The sequence below is a fragment of the Rousettus aegyptiacus genome, unplaced genomic scaffold (assembly GCF_014176215.1).
Source record: "Rousettus aegyptiacus isolate mRouAeg1 unplaced genomic scaffold, mRouAeg1.p scaffold_m13_p_7, whole genome shotgun sequence".
In the NCBI taxonomy this organism is placed as follows: Eukaryota; Metazoa; Chordata; class Mammalia; order Chiroptera; family Pteropodidae; genus Rousettus; species Rousettus aegyptiacus.
In genome coordinates this window covers 107,813,670-107,839,151 of record NW_023416310.1, presented here as the reverse complement: position 1 = coordinate 107,839,151, position 25,482 = coordinate 107,813,670, and the positions used below count along the sequence as shown (strand labels likewise).

Genomic DNA, 25,482 nt, shown 5'->3' with positions numbered 1-25,482 from the left:
TACAATACAATCCCTATCAAAATAGCAATAGCATTCTTCTCAGAACTAAAGCAATAATCCTAAAATTTATATGGAATCACAGAAGACCAAATAGTTAAAGCAATCTCGAGAAAAAAAGAACAAAATGGAGGTATCGGGCTCCCTGATTTGAAACTATACTACAAAGCTATAATAATCAAAACGATCTGGTCCTGGCACAAAAACAAATAAATCAATGGAACAGAACAGGGAGCCCAGAAACAAACCGTCAGTGAAATGGTCAATTAATCCATAACAAAAGAGGCAAAGAAATACAACAACAACAAAAATGACAGTTTCTCGAACAAGTGTTGGAAAAACTGGACACATACAAAAAAATATAAAACTAGACCTCTCTCTTAACATTATATACAAAAATTAACTCAAAATGGATTAAAGACTTAAATGTAAGAAATAAAACCATAAAAACTCCTAGAAGAAAATATATGTAGTCAACTATTTGATAACAATATTAGAATTATCTTCATGGATATGACCCCTTAAGCAAGGGAAACAAAAGCAGGCATAAATGAATGGGACTTCCATCAAACTAAAAAGCCTCTACAAAGTGAAGGAAACCAGCAAAAAAACACAAAGGCAATCTACTGAATGGGAGAATACACTCACCAATGTTATATCCCATAAGGGGTTAATATCCAAAATATGTAAGGAACTCATACAACTTAACACCAAACCATCTGAGTAAAAAATGGGCAGGGAAACTAAACAGACATTTCTCTGAAGAGGACATATATCTAGATGGCCAACATATATACAAAAAGCTCAATATCAGCAATCAGGGAAATGCAAATTCAAACCAGTGAGGTATCGCCTCACACTTGTCAGAACGGTCGTTGCCAATAAATCAACAAACAAGTGTTGGTGAGGTTGTGGAGAAAAGGGAACCCGTGTACATTGCTCATGAGAATGTGAAATTTTACAGCTGCTTTGGAAAACAGCTGGGCAATTTTTCAATAATTTAAACTTAGAGTTACCATATGACCCACCAAGTCCATATCTAGAAATGTTCAGTACTGAAAATATATGTTCACACAAAAACCTGTACACAAATGTTTATAGCAGCATTATTTACAATAGCCAAAAAGTAGAAACAACCCAACATCCATCAGTGGCTGAACAGATGAACAAAACGTGGTATAGCTATGCCACGGAATATTATTCGGCTAAAAAAAGAGAATGTAGTACTGATACATGCAACACATGGATGAACCTTGAAAACATTACTGACATAGAAGGCTACATACTGTATGGCTCTATTTATATAAAATGTCCAGAATAGGTAAATCCATAGAGACAGAGTAGATTGGTGGTTTCTGGGATGGCGGGGGAGCGGAGAGGAGGGAGGTTACCATTCATGGGTACAGGGCTTCTTTTCTGGGGATGATGAAGATGCTCAGGAGTTATATAGTTCTGACAGTTACACAACCTTGCAAATATATTAAAACCCACTGAAATAGCTCACCCTTTAAAAAGGTAAATTTGGGTATGTGAATTATATCTTGGTTAAAAAAACAAGGAAAAAAAATCTTCAACCCATTATCAATGGATATATGTTCTCATCCTGAGGTATGCTGAGATGGAAGGCTGAGAATTCACTGCTCAAACTGTTTTACATATACTGGTAATCCTTCAAGCATATGATTCAATATAACAAAATATTTCAATATTTTCCTCATCAGTAAAGCAAAAGTATTCGATTTATACATGTAAAATTGCTCTATTCCAACTTTTTAGAATTTGCTGTTTTAAAGAGAATGCTATACAAACTAGGTTTTAAAAAGTCAGATATCATTTATCATTAATTGGTGCGTATTTTGGAAAATTTTCTTACATTCATCCCTTCATTCCATAAATATTTATTGAGCACTTACTGGGTGCAAAGCACTCTACTAGGTACAGGGGACACAGTGGCAAGTGACAGTTTGAGTCCCTGCTGCTGCTGTGGAGCTGACAGTCTCGTTGGAAGCAGAACCACCACAAACAAAGGAGCAAGAAATTCTCAGAGAATAAATGGTGACCTTGAAGAAAACAAAATGGGGTAACATGTGCCTGAGGGGCACTGCCACACAGACGTCCATACGCTTGGGTCCTATTTGGGCAGAGTAGGAGCCGAGGACAAATACCAACAGAAACAGTGTCACTGTCCCTCCCGTGAGGAGTCACGAACACGTTCTGTCTCTGAAACACGGAATTTGGGTATATGATCTTCAAATCAGCTTTCCAAACATGGGCGGGTGAAAAACACTCAATAGCACAGTCTTTTTTATTTTATTATTTATTTATTTTAATACAAAGCTTTGGCATTAGCAATTTTATGAAAAAATAAAATGTACTAAAAATAAATGCTTGTGTGGCATGATTGGTAAATGATGCACAAAAATAGGTTCTTTTTCCCTTCAAGGCAATCAGTCAGAAAGCAGTTTTTTTCTTCTTCAAAACCATTCTATCCTATGAAACAAAAAGAAAAAAAGACAGAGGTCAAGAATTAGTGAAAAGGTAGTTGTTGATGTTTTAAAATAACAGAGAAAGTGACCCTAACTGAAGGGTGCCCTGGAGTCTGTTCCCAACTATTTCCCAGCCCCATCTGGTAAAGCCAGTAGCCATGAGAGTTTTCCTGAACCCAGACTTCAGGTCTGTGGTCGTGTGGTACATCGTTTTAGGTGTGTGTCAGTGCTCTCAGAAGAAGTGTGGGGAAAAGTATGGGCTAACAGCATCTTGTTTAAAAATGCAGGGACAATCACACAAGTTACAACTTTTCCTGGTTTGAAAACAGGCTCTAAATGCAGAGTGTCCTGAAATCTGCAGCTGTTTACTTTAAAAGGTGCTTTCCCCTTTATACCTCGAACGAGAATGTCATTATTTATTGTGAAATCAGATCTGAAGAGTCCAGACTTCCAGGAACGTAAGGCTCTCGGAGGGGAATTCCCTAGGCTGCGTTCGTGTGTGTGTGTGTGTGCATGCGCGCGCGCGTGCATGTGTGCGTTCATCTGTTCATAGATCAGGTACCTGACGGTGCCTCAAGCCTTTCCTCAAGCCTTTCAACGGTCCTGCACTGCCCTCAGGTTAATGCTGCCGCTCTGCAGCTTAGAGCTGTGGGACCACCCTTCCTGAACCCTCATACAGTCTGGTTCATTTCTATGGTCCCACTTGTGTCTTTGGTTCTGCTCTCCCTCCTCTCTGCTGAGTTCCAGGTCTGCACTTCAAACCACTTCATCTTTCGTTATCATACCATTCTCCAGCATTTCCTGATTTCATCTTCCCCTATCACACAGACTTCCTCCTTCAACTTCGTATTTTTACCTAACTTATCCACCTGCCTCCAGCCTCTACCATGCCACAGCAACTTCTACTATGCCATCAGAAACCATCTTTTTGCTGAAAAGCCTTAGACATTACTCACTGTTTACAAGGATAAAGTCCAAACTCCAAAGTTTGCCTACTACTGACACCATCACCTATAGCAGACACATCGAGCCATATAACTCCCTAATACAACTCTGCTTTCCCTCGGTCTGTGCCTTCCTTATGCCTGGCCTGGTTCCAGAGTACACCCCCTCCAGGAAGTCTTTTTGACTCCCTCAGGGAAAAGCAGCCAGTGCCCCGGGGCTGTAATGCTGAGCCAGAATTCACCGCACACATGCGCTCCCTCGCTCTCCTGTCCCTGTCAGTGCAGGGTGCATGTGGTCCTTGTCCCTGGAGAGAAGAAAAGGCCACTCCTAGCACCTGCATGCTGTGCCCCACGCTTTAGTATTTATGGTAGTCCTATTTAAGATAACACATTGTCTTCGTGATATTTCCCCAAAGAAGCTGGATATCAAACATAAGGGCTTTTAATGGGCTAATCAAAAAAAATTTCAACTTACTTTATTTTGCTGTCTTTGCAAGAAATTAAATCACTAAAGCAGCCATAACACTAAAGGTATTTCCGAGAATTAAAAAAAATGACCACTGTCAAAGACAGCAGAATCTAATCAAAGGTCCCATTGCCTTTAATCCTCTTACTGTCATCATGTTTTCAAAAAACCACATCTGTCTCTTGAACCACAATTTGGAGCATGACTCTCTAGAGTGGTCAGAGACAAGTGTGTCAAGGAAAGAGGTGGAACCAGAAACCCAGGGCTTGAGTGCCATGCCCTTCTTCCTATAGCATTTCTTGGGGGTCACCAGTCCACTGGGGCCTTGGGTTACTCCTCTGTGTATCTTTCTCAGGCTCAGAGTGGCTAAAAGGAGATGTAAATACACAAGGGAAAAAAAGTTCATGAGTAAACTGGGGAAAGTCCAAATCTTTGCTGGTATTGCTACAAAAAAAGGCTATCTCAAGAAAATACACAGAGCTGTGAGTAAATACACATAAATGTGAGTAAAAGGTATTAAGTTGAGAACTAAAAATTCAGAGTTTAGATTGGTGTTTCACCAATCACAAACTGTCACCTGTTATTGGATTGTAAAATCAATGCAGGTGCTCACCGCTATCTTTAACAGTACAACAACGAAGTACAGAGAACAGATCAGAGAATACTGCATGTGTAAGGAAAATGTTTGTCAAACTCTGGTTCCAATTATACACATGGGAGCATTGGGTCACAATGTAAAATGTACTTCTTACAGTGAGAAATGGTAAAAATAAGAAGTTTTAAAAACACTGCTTTTGATACTTTTAAGTTCTAAAGGAAGTGACCAGCAGAGAACCCAGCCCCCGTCCTCTGGCTCTGATTTTGTCCAGGAAGGAACACCTGGGAACACAGTTCAGAAGGGACTCTCAGAACCAAAAGGGGCCTTGGACTTCCACCATGGGCAGGACCTGCCTTTGAGCAGCTCGTCCTGCAGCCTCTGTCCTTAATAAGCAGCGCCTGGCAAGCTCACTAGCTCTTAGGACGTCCACGCCACGGTGGGCAATTCTGATTGGCAGAAGGTGCTTTTGCACATTAAGTGGAAATTTATCTCCCTGGGCATATCTCCAGAGCTCCAGTCTGCATGGGATGTGTGGCCTCTGAGCCCTACTCAGTCGCCATCTGATTATTGTGAGCATTAAATGGGGCCACGTGGGGAGCAAGAGAGCCCAGTACAGGAAGTTCTTGCTAGGACTCATCTTTGGGAGTCCTTCAAATACTTAGAGACAGCTCTTGCATCACCCAGTCTCCTCTTTTTCTAAGATAAGCAACCCCAAGACATCAAATGATGAACTATTCAGACCTTTTTATACTGAGATACGTTAATGTTCCTCAAAAAAAGTTGGAACAAATCAGAAATACTGAGTAGAATATTCCTTTGAGCTGTTCTAGACGTTTTTACGCTCCCCTCTGAGGAGCAGAGCTCACAAGGGGCGCTGGTGGGACAGCGGAGTCCACTGATCGGCCGCAGAGCCAGGGCTTTCTGGTCTGGGGTGATGCTACAGGGTTTGTTCCTGTTATTTTTTCAGGCTGACCATGGCAGATTCATTTCCTCCCATTGAAACAGTTTCTTGAATCCACAAATTTTAGGACGTGTTTTCTGTGAATCCAAATCTAGGAACTGAGCAAGGGGTAAAGAGGATACCCAGCTGAACTTCCCATTCTACTGAAAATCTCTCTCAAACCATCTGTACATCTTATAACTTGTTCCTCAAAAAAAAAAAAAATTACTTTTCTTATGGTGCAGGAGAAATAGCTTGATACAAATATAAACCTGTTAACAATGGCCTTTGCAAGGTGTATTTGAATAATGAAAAGGAGGAGAAAACCTCCTCTAGGAATTGAACTTCAATAACCTTGCTTACTTAGGTACGAAGGAATGGTGGTATGAAAAGCAAATATACTATGGCTATGCTACCCTGAATGTGCCCTATCTCATCTGATCTCTGAAGCTAAGCAGGGTTGGACCTGGTTAGTACTTGGATGGGTGACTACCTAGGAATATCAGGTGCTGTAAGCATTAAAAAAAAAAAAGAAAAAAAAAGAAAAGCAAACATATAAAAATAGATTGACCTTACATTTATTTGCTTCTTTGACTACTATCCTGCTTATTTTGCAAAAGTCTCAAAGATCTGCAGTGTTAAAATGATTAAAGCACTTACTCATGGTTGCGTACTTAAACAATATTTCATCACAAGAGAAGGGAAGTGACCCCAGGTACATACATGGACGTCGGATTGATGTTGGAGTTAAGCCAATAGCAAGCATCAAGCCGTGGAGAGCAGGGCGAGGATGGTGGCAGTGCTTCCACCCCCAGGGGGCGGTAAGCCACGCACTGAGGGGGAAGCATGGGTGGGTCTGGTGCCACATGCCTGCCCTTCCATCTGGCCGGTACTACTGTATCTTGCCCACAGGTTTTTACAAGTGACTAGAGTGGGTCAAGATCTTGCTGAAATTACAATACACCAGTCCAGTGTAATACATTCAGAAAAGTAAACCGTAACAGTAGGTCGTATACACTGAGGCAAAGTTTACTATTTTCTGACAGATCACTAATGTGAAAAGATGGATCTATTTATAGAGAAGACTATCTTATAAATGAATGAGGTTACCTAGAAAATTAAAAGTTATTAAATTGAAAAGTAATCTCATTTTGGCAGTAAGTTTTTGGTAAAGGCAAAAAGGGAGACAAGATAAATTTCAAAGAATTCATTAATGAATAATTATGAATTTATTTGCTAAAATAAACTTTTCTCTGGAATTATAATCACATAGGAATTTTTCATTCACATTTTGGGGGACACTGAGTAAGAGTGACTACTTTTTTTTATCTCTTAAAATTAAAAAGTTTTTTTAAAAATTAAGTAATTCATATTATTAAAAAATCAATACATAAAAGCACAACAGGAGAAAAACATCACCTAAACCAAGAGTCTACTTAATTAAGATAATCACCATTAATATTCTGGTGATCATCATTCATGTGTCCATGTGTACATACACACACATACATGCTCTCTCTCACTCTCTCAATTTCTTTCTCAAAATGGAATCATGAAAATTGTCTTTCAGGGTGGTTCTTATTGAAGGCACAGAAATAATATTCAAATGAACAACTGCAGTATCAACCTTCCACAAAGGCCAATGGGAGAAGGGTTGGACTAAGACATGAATCTAAGATCTATGACTTAAATTCTGAGTCATGCAGGAATTTATGCATATTATAGCCCGGGTTCTCTAGTAGGTACACGTCTATTGAGCATTCTCTAAAATACCTGAGGCAGGAACTGAGCATCTGGCAGATTCTGAGTGGCAAGGTGACCATTAAGTTACTTAAAAATGTTCTAAAAGTGCCCAGAGTACCACTATTCACTGTGACTGGTTTTTACTCACATGTGGAAGTTTTAAGAAGTGGGCTTACGTTATCATCTAGTCTGATGGGTCAGTATGGAGTAGGCAAAAGAGGTGACTGCATATGAAATAAACAGTTCCCCCCAAACTGAGGTTTGACTCACAGGCACTCACAGAGCTCTATTTCATGGAAGAAAAGTAGATTCACTTGCCAAATGATCAAGGTAGATGGCCATCTTACAGAACTCAAAGACTCTCAGAGGAATTATTTTGGCTAACATTTATTGAGCACTTATTATGTACCAGGCACTGTGCTAATAAGCACTTTTTGCGCTAACTCTCACAACAACCCTACGACATACTTTGACCGTTATTCTTGTTTTGTGGATGACTCAAATGAGCTTCAGATAAATGTAACTGCTCAAGTCTCACAAGTAAAAAATGGAGGAGCAGGGAGTCCGATCCAGGTGTATCTGCCTTTAGAATCTGAGCAGTTAACACTGCGCTGTGTTGAAGCGAGCCCCAAAGCAGCAGCTAGCTGTTCACCTGTTGGATGAGGCCACAACTACTCATCTGAAGGCTGAAGAGCGCCAGCTAATTACGTCATCTCCCCAATATGTAATAGGTCAGGGATGCCAAGGCACTTCTTAAGGGCATCCAGACAACAGATCAGCTGAGAGGTAATAAAACATGTCACTGATGTGGAGGTCCTTGCCCACTGTTTCTACAGCTGGACAATGAAAATTCAATTAAAATCAATTCCATGAGCATGGTTGTTATTACTGATCAATTAAAATGGCAGACAGAACGTACTATGGATAGCATGTGACTTCCACCTGTACCATTTAGGTTCGAATTTTGGGCAGTGTCCCGGGGACGCTTCCATCTTGATGGAGTTTGCCTGAATACTAGTAAATGAAAAGACTGAATAATATCCTACAGTTAACTGCCCCAAATTTAAAACAAAACAAACAAAACCAAAACCCTTTTCTATATCTGATCCCTGTGGAAAGGTACTCTTGGAAAATCACTGGATCAAAATGGACCTTAGCAGTCACCTAGCCCAAGTTTCCGTCATCTGAAAAACTCACCTATGGCAGCCCTGACAAGTAACACCCAGCTGCCTAGTCCTGAGCACGCCCCATGCCCCTCGGCAAACCATCTCATTGGTGAGTAGCCTCGTTGACAGAGGCTCTTCTTTCTACTGAGGTGAAATCTGCCTTCCTGTAATCACCTTTTGGCCTTCATTTTGCCTTAGGGAAATACAGTTTACAATTAGATTGTTTTACCCAACAGTCTTCCTAATATTTGGAAACGGGGGCTTCCGACTGCTTCTTTCTTGCAGGCTAAACATCCAGGCCACTGTTCCTTGACCTTTGGTCAAGGGTGCCAGTACTCCCCCCAAAGCTCCAGGTAAAGTCTCATGGGGGCTATTCCTGTTAGCGATCAGGACACAGATCTGCTCTACGTTCCCCGCCTGTACTGGCTCCCTTGGCATATGCGTGACATGGGTGATTCGCTATAAGCGTGTGGCTAATGAAAGCCCCTGGGTCTTTTCTCAAGTGAGCTATTGTTGCTGAGCAAGGTGAATGCCCAATCTGAGTTACTGTTCATGAAATAAATGATTTTGCTAGTTTATGATCCCATCAGAATCCATGTGAAACTGGTGAAAGCCAATTCTCATCATCTTTATGAAAATTAGGTGTTTCCTTGGGATCATCTGGCACATGCAATCCAAAAAACAATTTGTTACTTACTCATTAGCATTCAAGCTAGCTGTGGCTCTGATGATCATGTAGCAGAGTGTGAGAGCACTGAGGAGGCCAAAACTGGCAATAATAAACCATTCTTCTGTTGACAAAGCAAAGGGAGGAAATCACTCTGGGGAGAAGGCTTAAGTCAAATTGATGTCAACATTTCCCTCAAAAGCAACGACCGCAGACGTCAATGGAGCTGTAAGCCCAGAGTGGCCCAAGGCAGTGAGGCAGGAAGAGGTTTGCCAGAGAGCTACTAAGTGGAGAAGGTTAGTGGAAGGAGTGGTGGAAGCTGCAGGGGAGAAAGGAAGCGCGGCCCGGACACTTCTTCCCGTTCAGGTGCGGCCACCAAAAACTGTGCAGTAAAAAGATGTATGTAAAATTGCACATGGACAGAGATTTTTCATTTGTTGACTAAGTGACAGTAAAGTGGACTAGCCACACTTATAAGCTTGCCTTCTTCATTCTGTCATTTCTGCATGGTTATGTCATCATTCTTAGAAAATGGCTTAGAAACATGGAGTAGTGGTTCCCAAAGGTCCGCCGGCTGGCCTTCCATGGCATTCACGTCTACATTCTTGTCCCTTACGCACGGGTTACTTATAGTCTCTACTTAAAAAGGACGTGTTACTGGAGTCTCCTGGAAAGGTCTACCCTTCAGAGGCCCACCTCTGGGAAGCAGCACTGGCTGTTCTGGCTCTGTCACACAGAAGTAGGAAGGGTAGGTACTTCACAAGGACTCGGCCCGTTAAAGAGTGGAGAACCCTCTGGTACACAGAACTCTAAGGGTTTTTATCTAGTCTCTCTCTAGATCCAGGAAGTCAGATCACATTTTCCCTTAACTTTTCAAAGTCTGTATCGTAACATTCCAAAAACGGTATTTACCGAGAATCTAAAAAATAACCTGAGCATCAATCTGACATCCTAACAATCTTAACTCTAAATGTTTCCTAGAGCGCACTAACTAGGGCTGGTTTAGCAAAACATTACACAGTGAAAGTCCCTCTATGTGGCGAGGCAGAAGAGAGGTTTGCGCCTGAAATGCCGACTGTTGTGTGCAACGGCTGTGCGTACCACGCGTGCTTCTGCATCCGGTTTCCACGAGTCCTCCAACTATGCAATATTACGTGTGCCTAGGAATTCTCCTAGAAAGGGTGATTCTACTTTCACTGGATTTTACAGGTTCTTCAGGATTCCAGGATGCTGAATTCTATGAGGAATTCTCTGCCCACCTTGGTTTGTATTATTAAGACTTCACAAATTCGTTCTTTTAGACAACAGTGTAGCCACTGCTTCTTGAATTATATATACATTCCTCATCAGTACAGTGAATTTATAAGGTTTTCATTCAAGTCAAATGAACATTCAGAACCCATATGAAATCTACTCTTTTTACCTGCGTACATTTTAAATTAGGAAAAATGTATGCCGGCATTTAAAAAAATTAGAAGATGATTGATCATCTGTATCAAGAAGCTTAACATGGCATTCTTTATTTTTTTTCTTCTAAGAGACTTTTATACATGATAAGCAGACTAACTTTTAGAATTTTAATTATGCCTATGTTTCTGATTTCTGAAAACACCATCCATATATGCATGAAATTTCAATGATAAAAACTAGTAACCAGAAAAAATGAACACCATCATAACAGTACCGAATGGGCTCAGGGCTCGTGTAGCAGAGGTCCACGGCAGCCGGGGTCCCAGTCTCCTCTGTCCTCCCAGAGTGTATTTAGCACAGTGCCTTGCACACAGTGGGTGCACTGTAGTTGCTGTGGCACTACAGGGCTTTGAGGGAAAATAGAGGTAGCTTTGGTAAAATTTAACCACATGAATTTTATTAATTAATGTGTAAATTCTCCTACAAATGATTAATTTAACAAATGAAGTAATATTTTCTTATCATCAAAACAGATTTTGAAAGGTCACTTCTACATAAAATATAATAGAATTAATGTTGTAGTAGGTGCTCAATAAATGTCAATCAATGAAGGTCCTACGAAAACTCATTAATAAACAACCTTTGTCTCCTTTATTACCACTAGTTCAAGTTAAAAAAAATCAAGACCACAAAACCTTAATGCCAAAGTAGGAAAATAGGAAATGCTGTTAAAACAAATCACTGGGAAATGGTCAGAAATGAGTCAAAGTATATCAAAGACTAGTTTTACTTATTTCATAATGGAACAAAGTCTCTTTGAGTTTAGACAAATGATAGAATAAAGCCTGGGAAATCATTTTCTAATAACTTTGCGTTGGTAAAAAACATCAGTGAGTCTTACTATGTGAAGGGAAAAATCTTTTTCAACAGCTCTAGCACCGTACTGACTGTCAGAGGTAAGCGGAGTCTCGTTAGGCTTAGGGCTTGAAGCGACAGGTGAGCGACAGCACCAGAGTGGTGACGAGATGAGGAGGAAAGTTGTTAAATGAAAGTAACATGAAAAGAACGGACTTGAAGAAAAGAGCTGGCTGGTTACGGGGGAAGGTCTGCCACACACGCTGCTGCCCACTCGCACCTACTGGCATGGCCGTCAGCACTCGGAGCACTGCTGCTCTCATCCGTGGGTCAGCAGTGGGACGCTCACGGCCAGCCCAAGAGCAGTCTGGCAGGCCGACTTCCCTTTGGCTCCACTCCCCCTCGTGTGCAATTATACCGAAGAGAAAAGTGCCAAATACCACATTTCACAAAAGTGTGAAATACAGTGGGCAGCCAAGGCGGCTCGGCTCTTCCTGAAGTTGTCATCGTTTAGGTTGAATCTCAAGAGCACTGGTGCTCATGGTCACTCCCAGAAGCTGCCCCCTTTGTCCGTCCCAATGTGACCCTTTAACATGCCTGTTTGCATTATGATCATTTCAAAACAGGTTTATAAACAGCTGCTGAGACAAACATGCCTTTGAACAACTACTGGTCATGCCAGCTACTCCTATCAATTACACACAACACACAAGCTCCCTATTGTAAAGAAGGCTTTGTTACTCCGAATATCCATTTTGACAAAAGCATCCATTACTTTCTTGGGTACAGACTATGTCACTGGCCCCATGTCCACCTCAACTCCCCTCTCGAGTGGTCTCCCCATGCCTAACAGCAGCGGCAAACCTGCCCTGGACCTGGGCGCAAGCCCAACTTACTTGTTACTGCGATGTTGATCTCTCCTGTTCTAGGGGTGAGCTCTCCATCCTGAGGAAGAGGCGAGATCCCCGAAGTTCGAAGTGGCTCAAGGCCAAGGGAGTTGTCGCTGGCGAGGTCACCTAGGGCTGATCTTCGGTTAACTGCCTGGCTTCTGGTGAGCCTCTCCATATCAAACGCTACGTTATCAGTGCATGGCAAATTTGGCTGCAAAATATGTCCAAATTAAAAGTATGTGTAAGAACAACAAATCCTAAATATCTGACGCTGTTAAAAAGACTTCAAATTTTTGTCCATGGGATTTCCGCTTATTTCTCTCCCCATCTGGCCTTTCCACTGTTACCTAAGAGCTTTTCTTTAAAAGAAACAGATGATTCCCTCTCAAAAACGGTACAAAGAAAACTCTAAATCCATTTCGGAACTGAGAAAATTAGTTACTTCATCTTTGTAATAAAATGACAACCTCACGGACATGGCTCACGAACAGAGCGGTTCATTACCGTTAGTATGAAGCCGACAAACAGCCAAGCGTACCACTCTGGCTCTACGTTAATGCTGAAGGACAGCAGGTAACGTAAAATACCCCTCTCATCCCATTAACTTCTCTATGACGCCCCATTTACCTGGCCACCAGTTTTTAAATATCTTCGATTTTTAAACACAAGTAAAGCACAAAACAAAGACTTTTGAACCTAAGAAAGCTGTTTTAAAACCTAAGTATCTGATCCTGAAGGAGAGGTGTAGAGCTGCCCTGGGGCCGGAGGCTGACAAAAAAGTGGACTCAAAAGTCTTCTGATTTAACAATATGGCTATCTGGTTTCCCTGGCAACCTTTGGTTCTTTCAGCTGACAGCAGATTAGAAGCAGGGTTGGGAAGGGTGGCTGGGAGAAGCTTATGCACAGGGAAGTGGTGGACTACCAAATACAACACAAATGGCTTCCTGAGCAAAAGAATGTTGCTCTAGATCACCCCAAAGCCCAATTAAAAAAAATCACAGCAGAGTGTAATAATTGGTGCTGGTAATGACACCCAGTTAGTTAGGTTTATTATTTTTTTTTATATTTAAGGAACAATGGTAGCTTCTAAGACATTTCAGAAAGCTTTTCGTTAAGAACAGAAAAGTATTAGTAGTTAAAAGAATAAGACTTAAAACAACACCAATTAGGCTGGAGGCAACAAGAGGCTAAGTTAATACTTTCTCAAGTGTCTACTGTGTGCCAGACACTATGGCAAGTCTGTGTTAAACTCCTCCAATGGGGGTGACCTGGACCCTCCAAGGGACATCTGGAGACGTTTTTGGTTGTGCGATGGGGGAGCTGTGTTACTGGCATTAGGAGAGGTCAGAGATGCTGCTAGCCAGGGCAGGAACCCTGTCAAACTATAACTTCACACTGATGTCATGTGATCTCCGGAGATGGAAAGTAAATGGGGCATGAATGCCCATTTTAGGACTGCACCTAAACTGTCATCTGACGGCGTATCCCCAACAGAAATACTTAGATCTTCTTTGGGTTGCCAGGGTAAAATGAGGAATTCATTGGTTGGGTCAAATTAAACTTTTCACTCCATAAGGAGGTTTATTCATTCACTTTTTCCGAGACTAGAAAGTATTTTATTTTCTTCTAAAAAGCGTTAACCCTGGATATATCCTTCTCTTAAGGAAGGAACTGTAGGAAGTCTCCAAGGTCTTCGGCTGGCAGTACTGACTCACCTGGCCAGAGGTAAAGGGCCCCACACGGCCTCTGACCTAAGCCCCTGCCAGGCTGCCACGGTTCACCCAGGGCTGGCACTGCCACCTTCACTGCTTGCAACTTGATGCCCAGGAAAGCCGAACTCAAGAGGAAGGAACACAAGTGATGACACAGTTTTCTATTATGCTGAACACAGAAAAAATTACTACTGGAATGGAGTCAAAAGTCTATGTTCTATTGCCTTTTTAAAAAAAAAAAAATAAAAAGGATATTGGAATGAAAAAGAATCCCAACCTTCTCTGTCTCACTTCCTCATCATACACCCGTCACCCAATAGAAGTGTGCTCCGAAGGAGACTAGCATAGTTCGGCTTCTCTTCCAGGAGTTCCCTCGGTCTGGATGGATTTTATTCTGGAAGAAAGGCACTACTGGACTAATGAAGCTACATGGCAGAGAAAGCCAGTATTTTCTTGTGAGACAACCATTCACTCCTGCTGTGTTATGTTACATGTGGAGATAATACTCCCCAAAGTAGTAACAAAATAGGAAACATACCACAATTCCCAGGGCCTTCAAAATATTAAGTTTGCACATAGGACAGGTACAATGTTCACTAAGCCAGGGATCCACACAGGACTTGTGAAAAACATGCCTATAAAAAAAATCGAGAATTACATCACAAATTATACACTAAAAAATCATTAGATCAAAATGCAAAGAAATAGTATGAAAAAGTAGCTGGTAGAAAACCTCCTGAATCCAATCTTACATATTGATAGGCCTGTATGATGAGAACTCATAGGCAGCATTTGGCTATTTGGTCTTTTTATTCCCCCAAATTCCAAAAAAAATTTGAAGAAACTTAGGCAATTTATTAAGAATGAAGACAATGAATTACACCTTATAAACTTCAAAAAGATATTCAGGGTTAAATGAAGAGTTCTGTGTGTAATTATTAATTAGCTTCATGGAACTCTGTTTAAATGTCACTTAAAGTATTACTTAAAAAGACTTCTTAGCAACCTTCGCTATATGTTTGTAAAAGTTACAGGGTAGTTGGGACTATTTTTAGGGATGAACTCTACTTACGAATCAAATAACACTTAGCCAGCAGTTTTCAGCTGAAATGTTAAAGGGAGAGAGAGGATAGGTGACTTTCTCTTGTTTAGGAGAATAGAAAGTCATATCCTTGTGGTGAGAAGTCAGCTATGGAGGGTTTTACATTCCTAGGAAAGGAGCGCAAGCCCTTTGGAAGGGAGAAAAGATGTTGGAGGAACTGCGGCAATCACTGCTCTCAGCTCAAGTGCCCCGCACGGCACCGCCAAGAAACTGAGGTGAAGGCGCGGGATGTCCCAGCGCCAAGACAGAAGTTCCAGGCACCTTTGGAAGAATTAGAATCTGAGTCTCGAGATGAGATGAAAGACATTTTAAGAAAGATAATAAATTGCATCATCGTGTGTCTTTAAAATGTTTATAATTTCTATCTAGGTTATAAAGTTACATGCGGCTGTTTAAAAATGTGGGGTTGCTTTAAAGAGGTGTAGAAAACTCACTGTTTTAATTGGGATTTAGAAGAAAAACTCATGCTGACAGCTTTAGCCTGAACGACACCCACCCACTGCCACTCTGTGGCCTTGCATCCATTTACTTTGGGGTAAGAATAAAGGTCTTGAAGGAGGCATTTGTCAGTCTAGTCTGAAATCTGTAGATAATACAGTGAACCAGAGCTTCATCACTCTGGAAGGCTCTTATTTAAACCTGAAGGTTTTTACTTAAAGGGTAGAAGTCACCAAACCGTAGTCTCGACCTAAATTCACTTGGTGTACACAAGGCCTCATGTCCCAGTCCCATTCCTCGTGTACTCATCTGAGAGCACTCCCAGAGTGAGGGGAAGGCTCCTTACTGCAGGGACCACTGAGGGGTGTGCTCAGGGCTGGATCTGCTCCCCAGCAGCTGTCAACTGTGCCAGGCTGGCTACAGTCTAACAAAGACCGGGACTTGGCTTTTAATTCTTTTTAGGGACACGGCCCCCTCTGGGTCTGACGTAAGGGACAACGCCTCCCACGACAGGGTGCATCTGCCTGATGTCTGGCAAGGGTTTGGGAGGCCCATGACCTCTGAGGGTTTGGTCAGCAACGGGTGGAGTGGGTAGATGGGAAGGTGCTCCAGGCCAATTCTGTGTAGGGGGTGGGCAATGAACTTTGGCCAGCTGACAGGTGACAGAAGAGATAAGTTGCTCTCTGATGGGCCACTTTGGTGCAGGGATGGCTGTGACAGCCGACTTTAACCAGATAATTGTGGAGAACTTGGTCTAAATAAGCAGCAGTGGCCTGGGGTGGGGGTGGGGTCAATGGCTTTCCCCTTTCTTATTGTTCTGCCCTTCTATTACTGGTTATTTAGAAAGAACAAAATGGTATAATGCCGTATTTAATTTTTAAAGTTATAAGGGTTGAGTGTTCCTTGCTTACCCATTCCTTTAAAACTTAGTCATAAATACAAGACTTTTCTTGTATCAGGGTTGTTTCCCTGTAGGTTTGTTGACCAAATAGAAAGTGTTGGGCCCCCAGCTATGGGGCACAGTAATGGAAGACAGCAAAGACCAACTGGTTCTCTGGGGACAAAATGAGAAAGCCTCCCTTCCTTTGGTAACTCAAAATCTGAAAGAAGTATTTTCCTTTTTAAAACTGACTTTTCCTTCTGACCATCAGTCTACCCCGTAGCTGCCTGACCCCAACCCCGCCCATCAGCTAACTGCCCCGCCATCCTCCAATCCGGAGGTTGTCAGTCTGATCCCAGAGCACATTCCTCTCTTCCGAAAACAACCCGGCAACTTTCCTCTTCATCACTGGCCCTTCTGACATAAGCCCATCACTCTCCTTCAGGTCGCTGATGGAATCCTGGCGAATAACTGCCCTGGCCTTGTTTCTTCTTCTCTTCATCACCCACTCTCTTTACCCTCTGGCTTCTACCTCCTCAGCTCTACCATTTCATCAAGCTCAGTGAGGCCTTTCCCTTCCTCCTGGCTGACCTGGATGAACACCCCCTCTGATTCCCGGCCGTCTCATCTGAAAGCTGGGGGGGCAAGGGGAGTAGGAGGAGAGGCTATCTGGAGCAGTAAGTGAGAAGCTGTACATGGAATCCTTAGAATAGCACCGAGGATGTGCAAACGGAAGGTGGTATTAAACCTGCGTTCAGGCAAAGTAATATTATCGTTTTCCACAATATCCCAGTAAACGGGCAGAGCGCCTGAAGGTGCCCAGCACCAGAGTGACCTCTCACTAGCTTGCAGAAGGCCACAAGCATCCAGACACCTCAGAGGGTAGCACCTGGGGACAGCCAGACCTTGAGAAGAAGCTCCTTCCCACAGTTACAAAAGACTTGATAAAATAATAAAACAATAAAAACACATACGAAAACAGAAGAGAACCCAGCATCCCTAGAGCTGAGTGGTGTACTGGGATGGAAAGCAAGTGGTATGTTGAAGGCAGTGAAATGTGAAAAGGACAAGCAGATCAGAGCTTCAACAAAGTCCTTTACTCCTATAAGAAATACTTTGGGATACAGAATGTGAAACGTCTGGAACATAAAAGGAACAAAACCAGAATACTAAAACAGGGTGCCTCGACCTGTCCTACTCCCGCACGCACAAACTAGAGTGAGTGGAAACACACTGGGTGGGGTGAGGAGTCTACAATGAAGGTGACTTGTTTTCAGCTCTGCAGCCTCTTGGTGCCGAAGGATCCAGGATTATTCAAGGTCAGAGACAGGTACTCTTTTCCCCTAGCTGGGACTGGCAGCACATACTATTTTAAACAGGCCCGCCCTATGAGGTGGGGGCGTCGCAGTGCTGCCTCGGCCAACGGCCAGACGACTGACCCATTTGAGCTCCTAAAGTGGCATCTCGAATATGTTTATCCATGCTGCAGCACTCCATTTATGAAAAGTACTTATAACTACTAAAAAATTTTGTGGCTGACCTTTAAATAAAAGGTCTAAATAAGGTGACAGTTTTTCAGTTTCTAAGACATGTTGGCTAACATCCAAAGGATGATCAACTGACACAAGTAGGAGGTCCCCAAGCAACGCCAACTGCCATCTGTCCACAATATATTAACATGGCAGAAGGTGAGAAGTGAAGGCCATGCAAAAGCCAGCCATCAGTGAGGCATGCTATCTAGGGACAGGAGTCTAGTTCCTTTGCAGACGGGCTCATTAAAACTAAGGACAGACAGACACACACAGAAGCACCTGAGCTTTTCTTCTTCCTTTACGCAGGAGAAAAGGGGACAGTGACTGCGGAGCCTTTTCAAGCCTAGCTATGAAGGACAGAAGTTGTAGGGTGATGTTTGGAGATGGGATTGAAAGAGTTACGAAAACTGGACTAAGAAGTGCCTGAGCACAAATGACACGTGGATGTGCAGAGACAGAAAGACCACCACCTGCAGGGAGCAGAGAGTCAACAGAGCAAGGTCCCCTGGAAGGGAGGAGTTGACACGCAGAGGCCCGTCAGGACAAAGGACAGGAGGGAGGGCTGCCAGGGTGGGTGTGCATAAAGCTGGGTCAGGAAGCTGCCTCACGGTCATCACTTTTCTCTGTGAAGTTGATGGTGAAGTTATCTGCCAAGAGAGAGGGCCAGGAGAGCCAACCAGGGAGTGAGAAGGGCTCCGTAGCACCCTCTGGGAGGCAGGAGGAACCAGAGCTACCTGGCAGCAAGAGCAAAAGGAAGACGTAGCCGAGTCCCACCTCTGCTCCGTGTCAGAGACCTACAGACATAGCAGGTAGAGCAGGGTATCCAGGCAGAGGGAACAAAGCAGCAGCGCAAGGCAAGAGTTAATTCAAAGGTGCCTGAGAGGAATCCAGTGTCAATAAGAGGCTTGGAGAAGAATAGCAGTAAAGATGAGTACTTGTGTGGACCCATCTTAGGTCAGCGGTTCTCCACTGGACACATCTGTGCTTCTCAGAGCTGGGGGTCGGGTGCTAGTGCTTGCTACTAGCATCTACTGCTGGAGCCAGGGATCCTGTTAAATGTCCCATAGCACACAGGATGGCCCCGCCCTCCCACCTAACAAAGAATGATCTGGTCCCACAGGTCAACAGTGCCAAGGCTGAGAAACCCAGCTCCAGGTCAAGAGTTGTCAACTCGGGTCCCCCAGAATGTTACTCAATGTGCAAAGTTAACTTTCACCACACCTGAGAATCATGTTGTTACCACTGCAGGGAGGTGACACGTTTTGCTGAGCAGTGTGTGCAAAACAGCTCGGAGAAAGCTACCACTTACTGAGACTTAAGAGGCGAGAGCAATAAACACCAACCTGCTCCAGAGCAAAAGGGAAACCATGAAGTCTGCAAAAACTCTAACATTCAAATGCAGATCACAAACACAGAGGCTGAGATGAATCCTCGGGTGGTAGGTGCAGCCACAGAGATGGCTAAAGCCACCCAGAGCTCTGGACCTCCTTGAGGGTGGCCGTGCAGCAGTGTCAGAACCACCCAGGTACCCGTCAAACGCAACACACTTGGCTGCCCTGTGCAAGTGTTTCCGAAAGCGCCCCATTGATTCTAGTGCAGTCAGGTTTAAAAAGCACTGGACTAAATTAAGATAAAAGAGAACTGACAGTGAAACTCTGCAAAAGCCAATGCTTAAGGGATGGAGAACATGGGAAGCAAGCTCTCCACAGTCGCCTCTTCTGGGCTGAGGCCCCCTGAGGAGGACACTCATGTTAGTGCAAACCACGAACAGTTTTGGGGGCCTTTGTTCTTAAGCCTCTGAATTGAAATAGGAAGATGAAGAAGTTAGAAAGACATGGCTTCCTTCCTGGTCATTCTGGTGTCAAAAGAAATCTGTATAGGTAAAAACAGGAATGTTTTAAAAAATAGATTTTTTAAAAGCAGATAACAGCTGACTGCTTTATGAAGTACCCTACTAGTCTTTTTCCTGATCAGTATGTGTTATGTGTATGTGCAGTGCCTTCTGCCTCATGTTTCAGACTGTAAAATACTTCGATTGAAGAAAAACTGGTAAGTGAATAATTTAATTTCCTGTGAAACAGCTTATATGTAGTTTTATAGATTTTCCTTTATATATAAACTACAGCAACTTGATTTCCAGAATCTTGGTTTTCTGGAATTATTCTTAAGTGCCAAAATTTTTTTAAAAACATATCTTTCTACCGGGACAGGGCTCAGACACATGTGACATATAACAGAGTAAATGGATGAATGAATAGATAGAAAACAAGTCTTTCTAGGCTCAAAATAGATCTCTTTGTGAATAAGTAAAGTAATATCAGTAGGCTCATTACTTTAATAATAACTCATTACTGAATAAACTAATTACTTTATTCATTCACACGTTCTGCATTGCAAAATGTCTCGTCAGAGTTGAGAGGATGCATTGTCAAGGACAGGGCAAAGGAAGAGGAAATATCTTTGATTTTAGGCTTCTCAACAGGTGGTTTCATATTTTTCCAACCAACACTCAGAGCTGTATATTGTAATGTTTCACACTCCCGAGCATGGGGCAGCACCATGGTAGAAATCAACGCGCTAATAAAGAAAATGTGCTCCTCCGGGACACCGAAGGGCAGTAGGTGAACACTGACCATCCTTTTGGAGGGAAGTGTGTGCCAGCTTGGCCGTTTATGAATCATGTGGCCTGGCAAAACGAGTGGCACACCTATCTATGTCACCACTCTACGTAACCCAGGTTTAGAAAACGAGAGCCTGCATCCCCGGAGTCCTGGCACCCTGTCTGCAGGAGCACTGGTGAGGCTTTGTCGGAGCGCCTAGTGACCCTAATATTCTTTAGCCTATGGATGTATCTGGAGGTTGTACCTCGTGTTTCTCATCACCAGAGAAAGGCCTGTGCATCAGCCTGGATAGGGGAGCACAGTTCACTGCTAAGTGCAATTCCCACCAGGTGCCCTGTGCAGTGAGATGGCTCTCAAAAGCACATGGGATACCCATTCTGAGAAGGAGACATACAAACCGCATTCCTTTTTAAACAAAGAAAGGTGACATACTTGCAGGGCAGAATCCGGACAACATCATTCTGCTTATAGCTCTCTATGCAGACGGCACAATGATCAAAGTCTGGCTCCGTTTCCTGAAACAAAAAGCGCAGGAACCAAGTCACAGGCCAAAACCAGAATTGCCTGAACGGAGGGCAAAGAATCCAGGTCAAAAGAGTCCAGTGGTGACTACAGGAAACAAGTGATACTAACATGAAAAGTTATGAAAAAAATTTAGTGTTTCCATTTGCTTAACTACACCAACCCAAATTATATCTAAGCCCATCTATTTTGTTTTTAAATTATATTGTAATAATTAATACTAATTCCGTTTGTGAAACATCTTAGAAATCAGAATCATAATTTTTTTTCAAGAGTCAAACCAGCTATCATTTAGCCTGTGCGCATATCCTCTCCCTACTCCCACGGCATGGCTACTCTGGTCTCGTGGGTGTCCCTGCACAGCCGCCACAATCTCGGGGCTCCCCAGGAGGGGCATCTGACCACATGTCTAGGTGCAGGGAACAAAGAAGCTGAGCCCCCAGAAGATGGCCACCTAGAGTCTCGCCCCAAGGACAGTTGCATATTTGGGGCAGAGAACTCCTGGGCTCACCTTGGTGCTGGGTCTTTACCAAGAGTCAGGGGGAGTCAGCCAGGCATCTGGTCATCCAGGGTAACTGACTTCCTCTTCCAGGCTGGGGACGGGTTCCCCTGAACTGTCATAAAATAGGGCATCTCCAGGAACCTAAGCCAGGAAAGGTGACACTATTTGCCATGTCACTACCATCTGACTTCAGTGGGACAACTCCTAGCAGGTCTAGGAGGTACACACTAAGAAGAGGTGTTAGCTTTAATACAGAAAGATTGTTCTGTGCTAGCCCAAAGGACAAGGTAGGATGGGTAGGTTTGACCAGCTCCAGGGAACTGCAAATTAATGTGGCAGCTGAGGGCCACCACGCCGGGTGCGCGTCACACGGGTTACCACTCCTTAGGTTACAGTGCAGCTGTTGTGATGCTGCTTACATTTTCTGCAAGCGTTTTCACTTTTTTCTTTCCTTAGAGTACAGTGAAGTTACTGGCCATGTCTCCACATCTGGAGCTGTATCATGGAGAACTAGATGTATGGTGTCAAGGCAGCTGGGGTGAAGATGAGTTAAGTGAAGAATGTGGTAAAACTGAGGATGAAGAATCATCTGAAATGAACCCCCAGAGCTTTTTGTTAAAACATTAGAATTGAGTTTTGGTGTTATGCTTCCAGAAATGAAGACTTTTCTTTCTAGATAACCTTGACTATGTGGAATGTGGGGTCTAACATTACGTTGCTATTTTGTCCTTACAGAGCGCAAGCAGGGCTCTAGCATAACTTGAGATCTGACTGCGGAACTGTGGTGATGGGTTTCAGCCATGACCTCTGCCACTGCCTCTCTGATGCCCCTCGCCATCAGGCCCAATCCTGTGCTCTTTCAGCAAACCGCTCAGCCTGCTATACAGAGAGGGCCTTGGAAACCGACATGCCCTCGAAATGTGGGTCTCCAGTTTCCCATTTTACTGGAATAAGAAATAAGACACAAAGGAGATGTGGTAAAGTCTTAGGAATCTTAGAAAGGTAACATATATTCCTGACTACTTTTGTGTACAAACTGCCCCATTAGAGTTCTTCCCGAAAGGATGCTACGTTCGGGCAGACAAAGTTGAACACCACGGCTAAGATAATGGTGAGTCATCTAGTGACGCTATTAATGGCAAGAGGGTTTACAGTCCAGGACAGCAGGGAACTGTATGAGGGCCTCCGGAACAGCAGGCATACTAAGAACAAGATTTCAATGAGAGGCTAGTTTGAAATAAAGCATCAGAGGGTATATTTGGAGAAAAATAATAATATAACAAATGAGACACCAATGATTAGGGTATATTCTCTCCCATCAAATCAAAAGCAAAACTACTTTATTATTTTTATAGTGTTAAAGTTATTTCATTACTGTACCTTGTCACCCTTCTTCACTGTTCTGGTTGTCAATTTGCTGATGGCTTTCTTGGCTGCATCTCCAAGACGACGCTATGAAAAGTACAAAGAAAAACAGATATGAAGTGCGATATTGCTGGATAACATTCTTTATTTTAAAACATATAAATATATGTCCCTAATACCCTACACATCACTCTCCACGTCACTGCACATGAGGGCTCTAAAAAAAGCAAATGAAAAATTAGAAAAACTGGCAGCTTTCCCCCTAGATTCGGTATACTGGTTGAATAATTAAAAGTGAATACTTTAAAAGGCCAGGTATCGTAACCACTACTGCATTTTGATTTTAATAAGCACGTGAAATATTACAGAATTCTCAAAATCCACTTCTTGTACATGTCAGAGTTACCACCACAGCTCTCATCGCTGTCCTGTTCTGCTCTGAGGTCCCTTGCTATTCGATGTCTGAGCTCTGGCTTAGTAAAGGATACCTCCTTTGGCCCTCAAAAGAGTTCATCACATTGCCCAGTGTCGGAGGAGGGATGTGGACACAAGCTCTACATTATCTCTGCCACTTCAGTGCTGTGTGATCTTAGGAAGGTGTATTTACCTTCCTTCCCAGGGCTGAGTTCTTCTCATTTGTCTGAGAGGGTTGGGTCAGAGACTAAGGCTAGATTTATCCAATGCTTTGCTAGACATTGCTAGCGCTGCCAGACACCAAGGACCCGAAGATGAAAAGATAGTATACTTTTGAAAAGCCAACTGAATTCAGGACAGCCTGGTAAGCACATTTTACATGACTGTTATACAACAGAGTGTGCCCAGGTACACAGGCCAGAGGAGCAATGTCAGGGAGGGCTCTGAGGACATGATGCTTGAGCAAAGGCTTGGAAAATTGAGCAGGAAGGAGTGAAGTAAGGCAAAACGCTGGGGTATGAAGGGGGATTCTGGACAAAGAACAGTCTAGTAAAGACAAACAGGTGTAAAGTGCAGGTATGTGAAGAAAATTATAGTTCGATATAATTAGGGGGGTATACATTTTATTGTTAGAATTAGAGTGCCTTGAGAACCAGAAGGCTCTAATAATAATAACAATGAGATGATAGGTGCACACGGGCACACGGGGACAGATGGCCACTCTACACACAACAAGATCCTACACAGTGAGAAGCAGGTGCTGAGGCTGCAGGAGTATGTATGGTGGGGGCTAAAAGTAGGGAGACGTTGGATTCTAACCTGAGGATAAAAAAAAAAATCATGAAAACAGAAATTTTAGGGGGAATTAAAAAAATGCACACAGAATTTATGTATCCATCATCCAGGTTCAATTGTCAATATTTTCCCTGTATTTTTCAGGTCATCCTCTTTATCATGCTAGAGGACTTCAAAGCACACTATAAGCATTGTATAATTTTACCCATAAAGTCTTCACTATGTCTTTCTAACAGGGCTTTCATTTGTGCCTTATCTAACAAAATTGACACTAATTAATCACATTATCAAATACTCAGATTATAGAGTTTCCTGCTGTCTTAAGAATGTCTTTTTATAGTTGGCTTGTCCGACTCGGGATACAAAGTCCAAACACTATCTTTGGTTGCTATGCCTCTCAAGCCTCTTTTAATCCGAGTTCCCTCTATCATATATATATATGGGGGGCCTCCAGATGTGTTTCATATGTAGATAGATGTAAACAAACATCAGCCATATGGAAGTATAATTCGAAGTTCTGACATCAGTTACAAAACCATTGCTATCAAGACTGTATCTGTCACCCTGTCAACTCTCCTGTGCCTCTCCCTACTCCCTCCTATCCATTACCCTTCCACGCCATCCCTCTCATGACTTACTTTCTGCTACTATAGTTTGTATTTTTGAGTTTTATATAAACAGAATAATAGTTTGTACTACTTTGTGTATGCTTTCTTACACTCAGCATAGTTAGTTTGAGATTAATCCATATTGTTCCATGTATCAACAGTACATTTCTTTCTTGAGCTATGTAGCATCCTACTGTGTAGATATACCATAATTTATCTTTTTACTTTCATGGTACATTAATATTTTTTCCCAGCTTTGGACTGCAATGGATACAGATGAATACATCTTTACTTGTACAAGTCTTTGTAAGGACATAAGCTTTCTTTTCTCTGGGGTAAATACCTACAAAGGAGGGAAGACTGCTGACATGGTAGGGATGTTCGACTTTCTAAAATACTGCCGAAGTGTTTTCCAAAGTGAGTAAACCATTTTATGTTTCCACTGGCAGTGTATAAAAATCGTGCTTCCTCCACAACCTCACCAACACTTGGTATCACTGACCTTTTTCATTTGAGTAACTACTGTAGTAGGTATGCTGTGGTATCTCATTGGGGCTTTAATTTGCATTTCTCTAATGAGTAAACATGTTGAGCATTTTTTTATGTACTTATTTGCCATCTGCATATCTTCTCTGGTGAAGTGCCTGTTCAAAGCTTTTGCCCATTTTCCTACTGAGTTGTTTTCTTATTGATTTGAGTATATTTTATTGATTCCTTTTGCATGTATTTTTTTCACTGTGGCAGAAGTTTTTAGTTTTGATGATTTATCAATTTTTCATTTGTGGATTGTGCTCTGGTATCATATCTAAGTAACCTTAGCATATCCCAG

General features: G+C 42.6%; 1 protein-coding gene and 1 pseudogene across 3 annotated transcripts in view; one reads left to right on the top strand and one right to left on the bottom strand.

The window, feature by feature from the left end:
• RNF130 (ring finger protein 130) overlaps positions 1-25,482 on the bottom strand; it is a 113,380-nt gene that overhangs the window by 20,802 nt on the left and 67,096 nt on the right. Inside the window, exons 4-9 of one of the 3 annotated variants that reach the window (XM_016147750.2) lie at positions 22,852-22,923; positions 20,880-20,962; positions 14,413-14,509; positions 12,169-12,373; positions 9,038-9,131; positions 2,299-2,487 (exon numbers count right to left, since the gene is read on the bottom strand). In XM_016147750.2, coding sequence (XP_016003236.2) covers positions 2,472-2,487; positions 9,038-9,131; positions 12,169-12,373; positions 14,413-14,509; positions 20,880-20,962; positions 22,852-22,923 — 567 coding nt within the window. In that variant the 3' untranslated portion in view covers positions 2,299-2,471. Of the gene's footprint in view, positions 1-2,298; positions 2,488-9,037; positions 9,132-12,168; positions 12,374-14,412; positions 14,510-20,879; positions 20,963-22,851; positions 22,924-25,482 lie in introns of those variants that run through there. The other 2 variants (XM_016147752.2, XM_016147751.2) reach the window with 2 other exon arrangements.
• Positions 5,831-5,949, top strand: LOC118606263 (annotated as a pseudogene).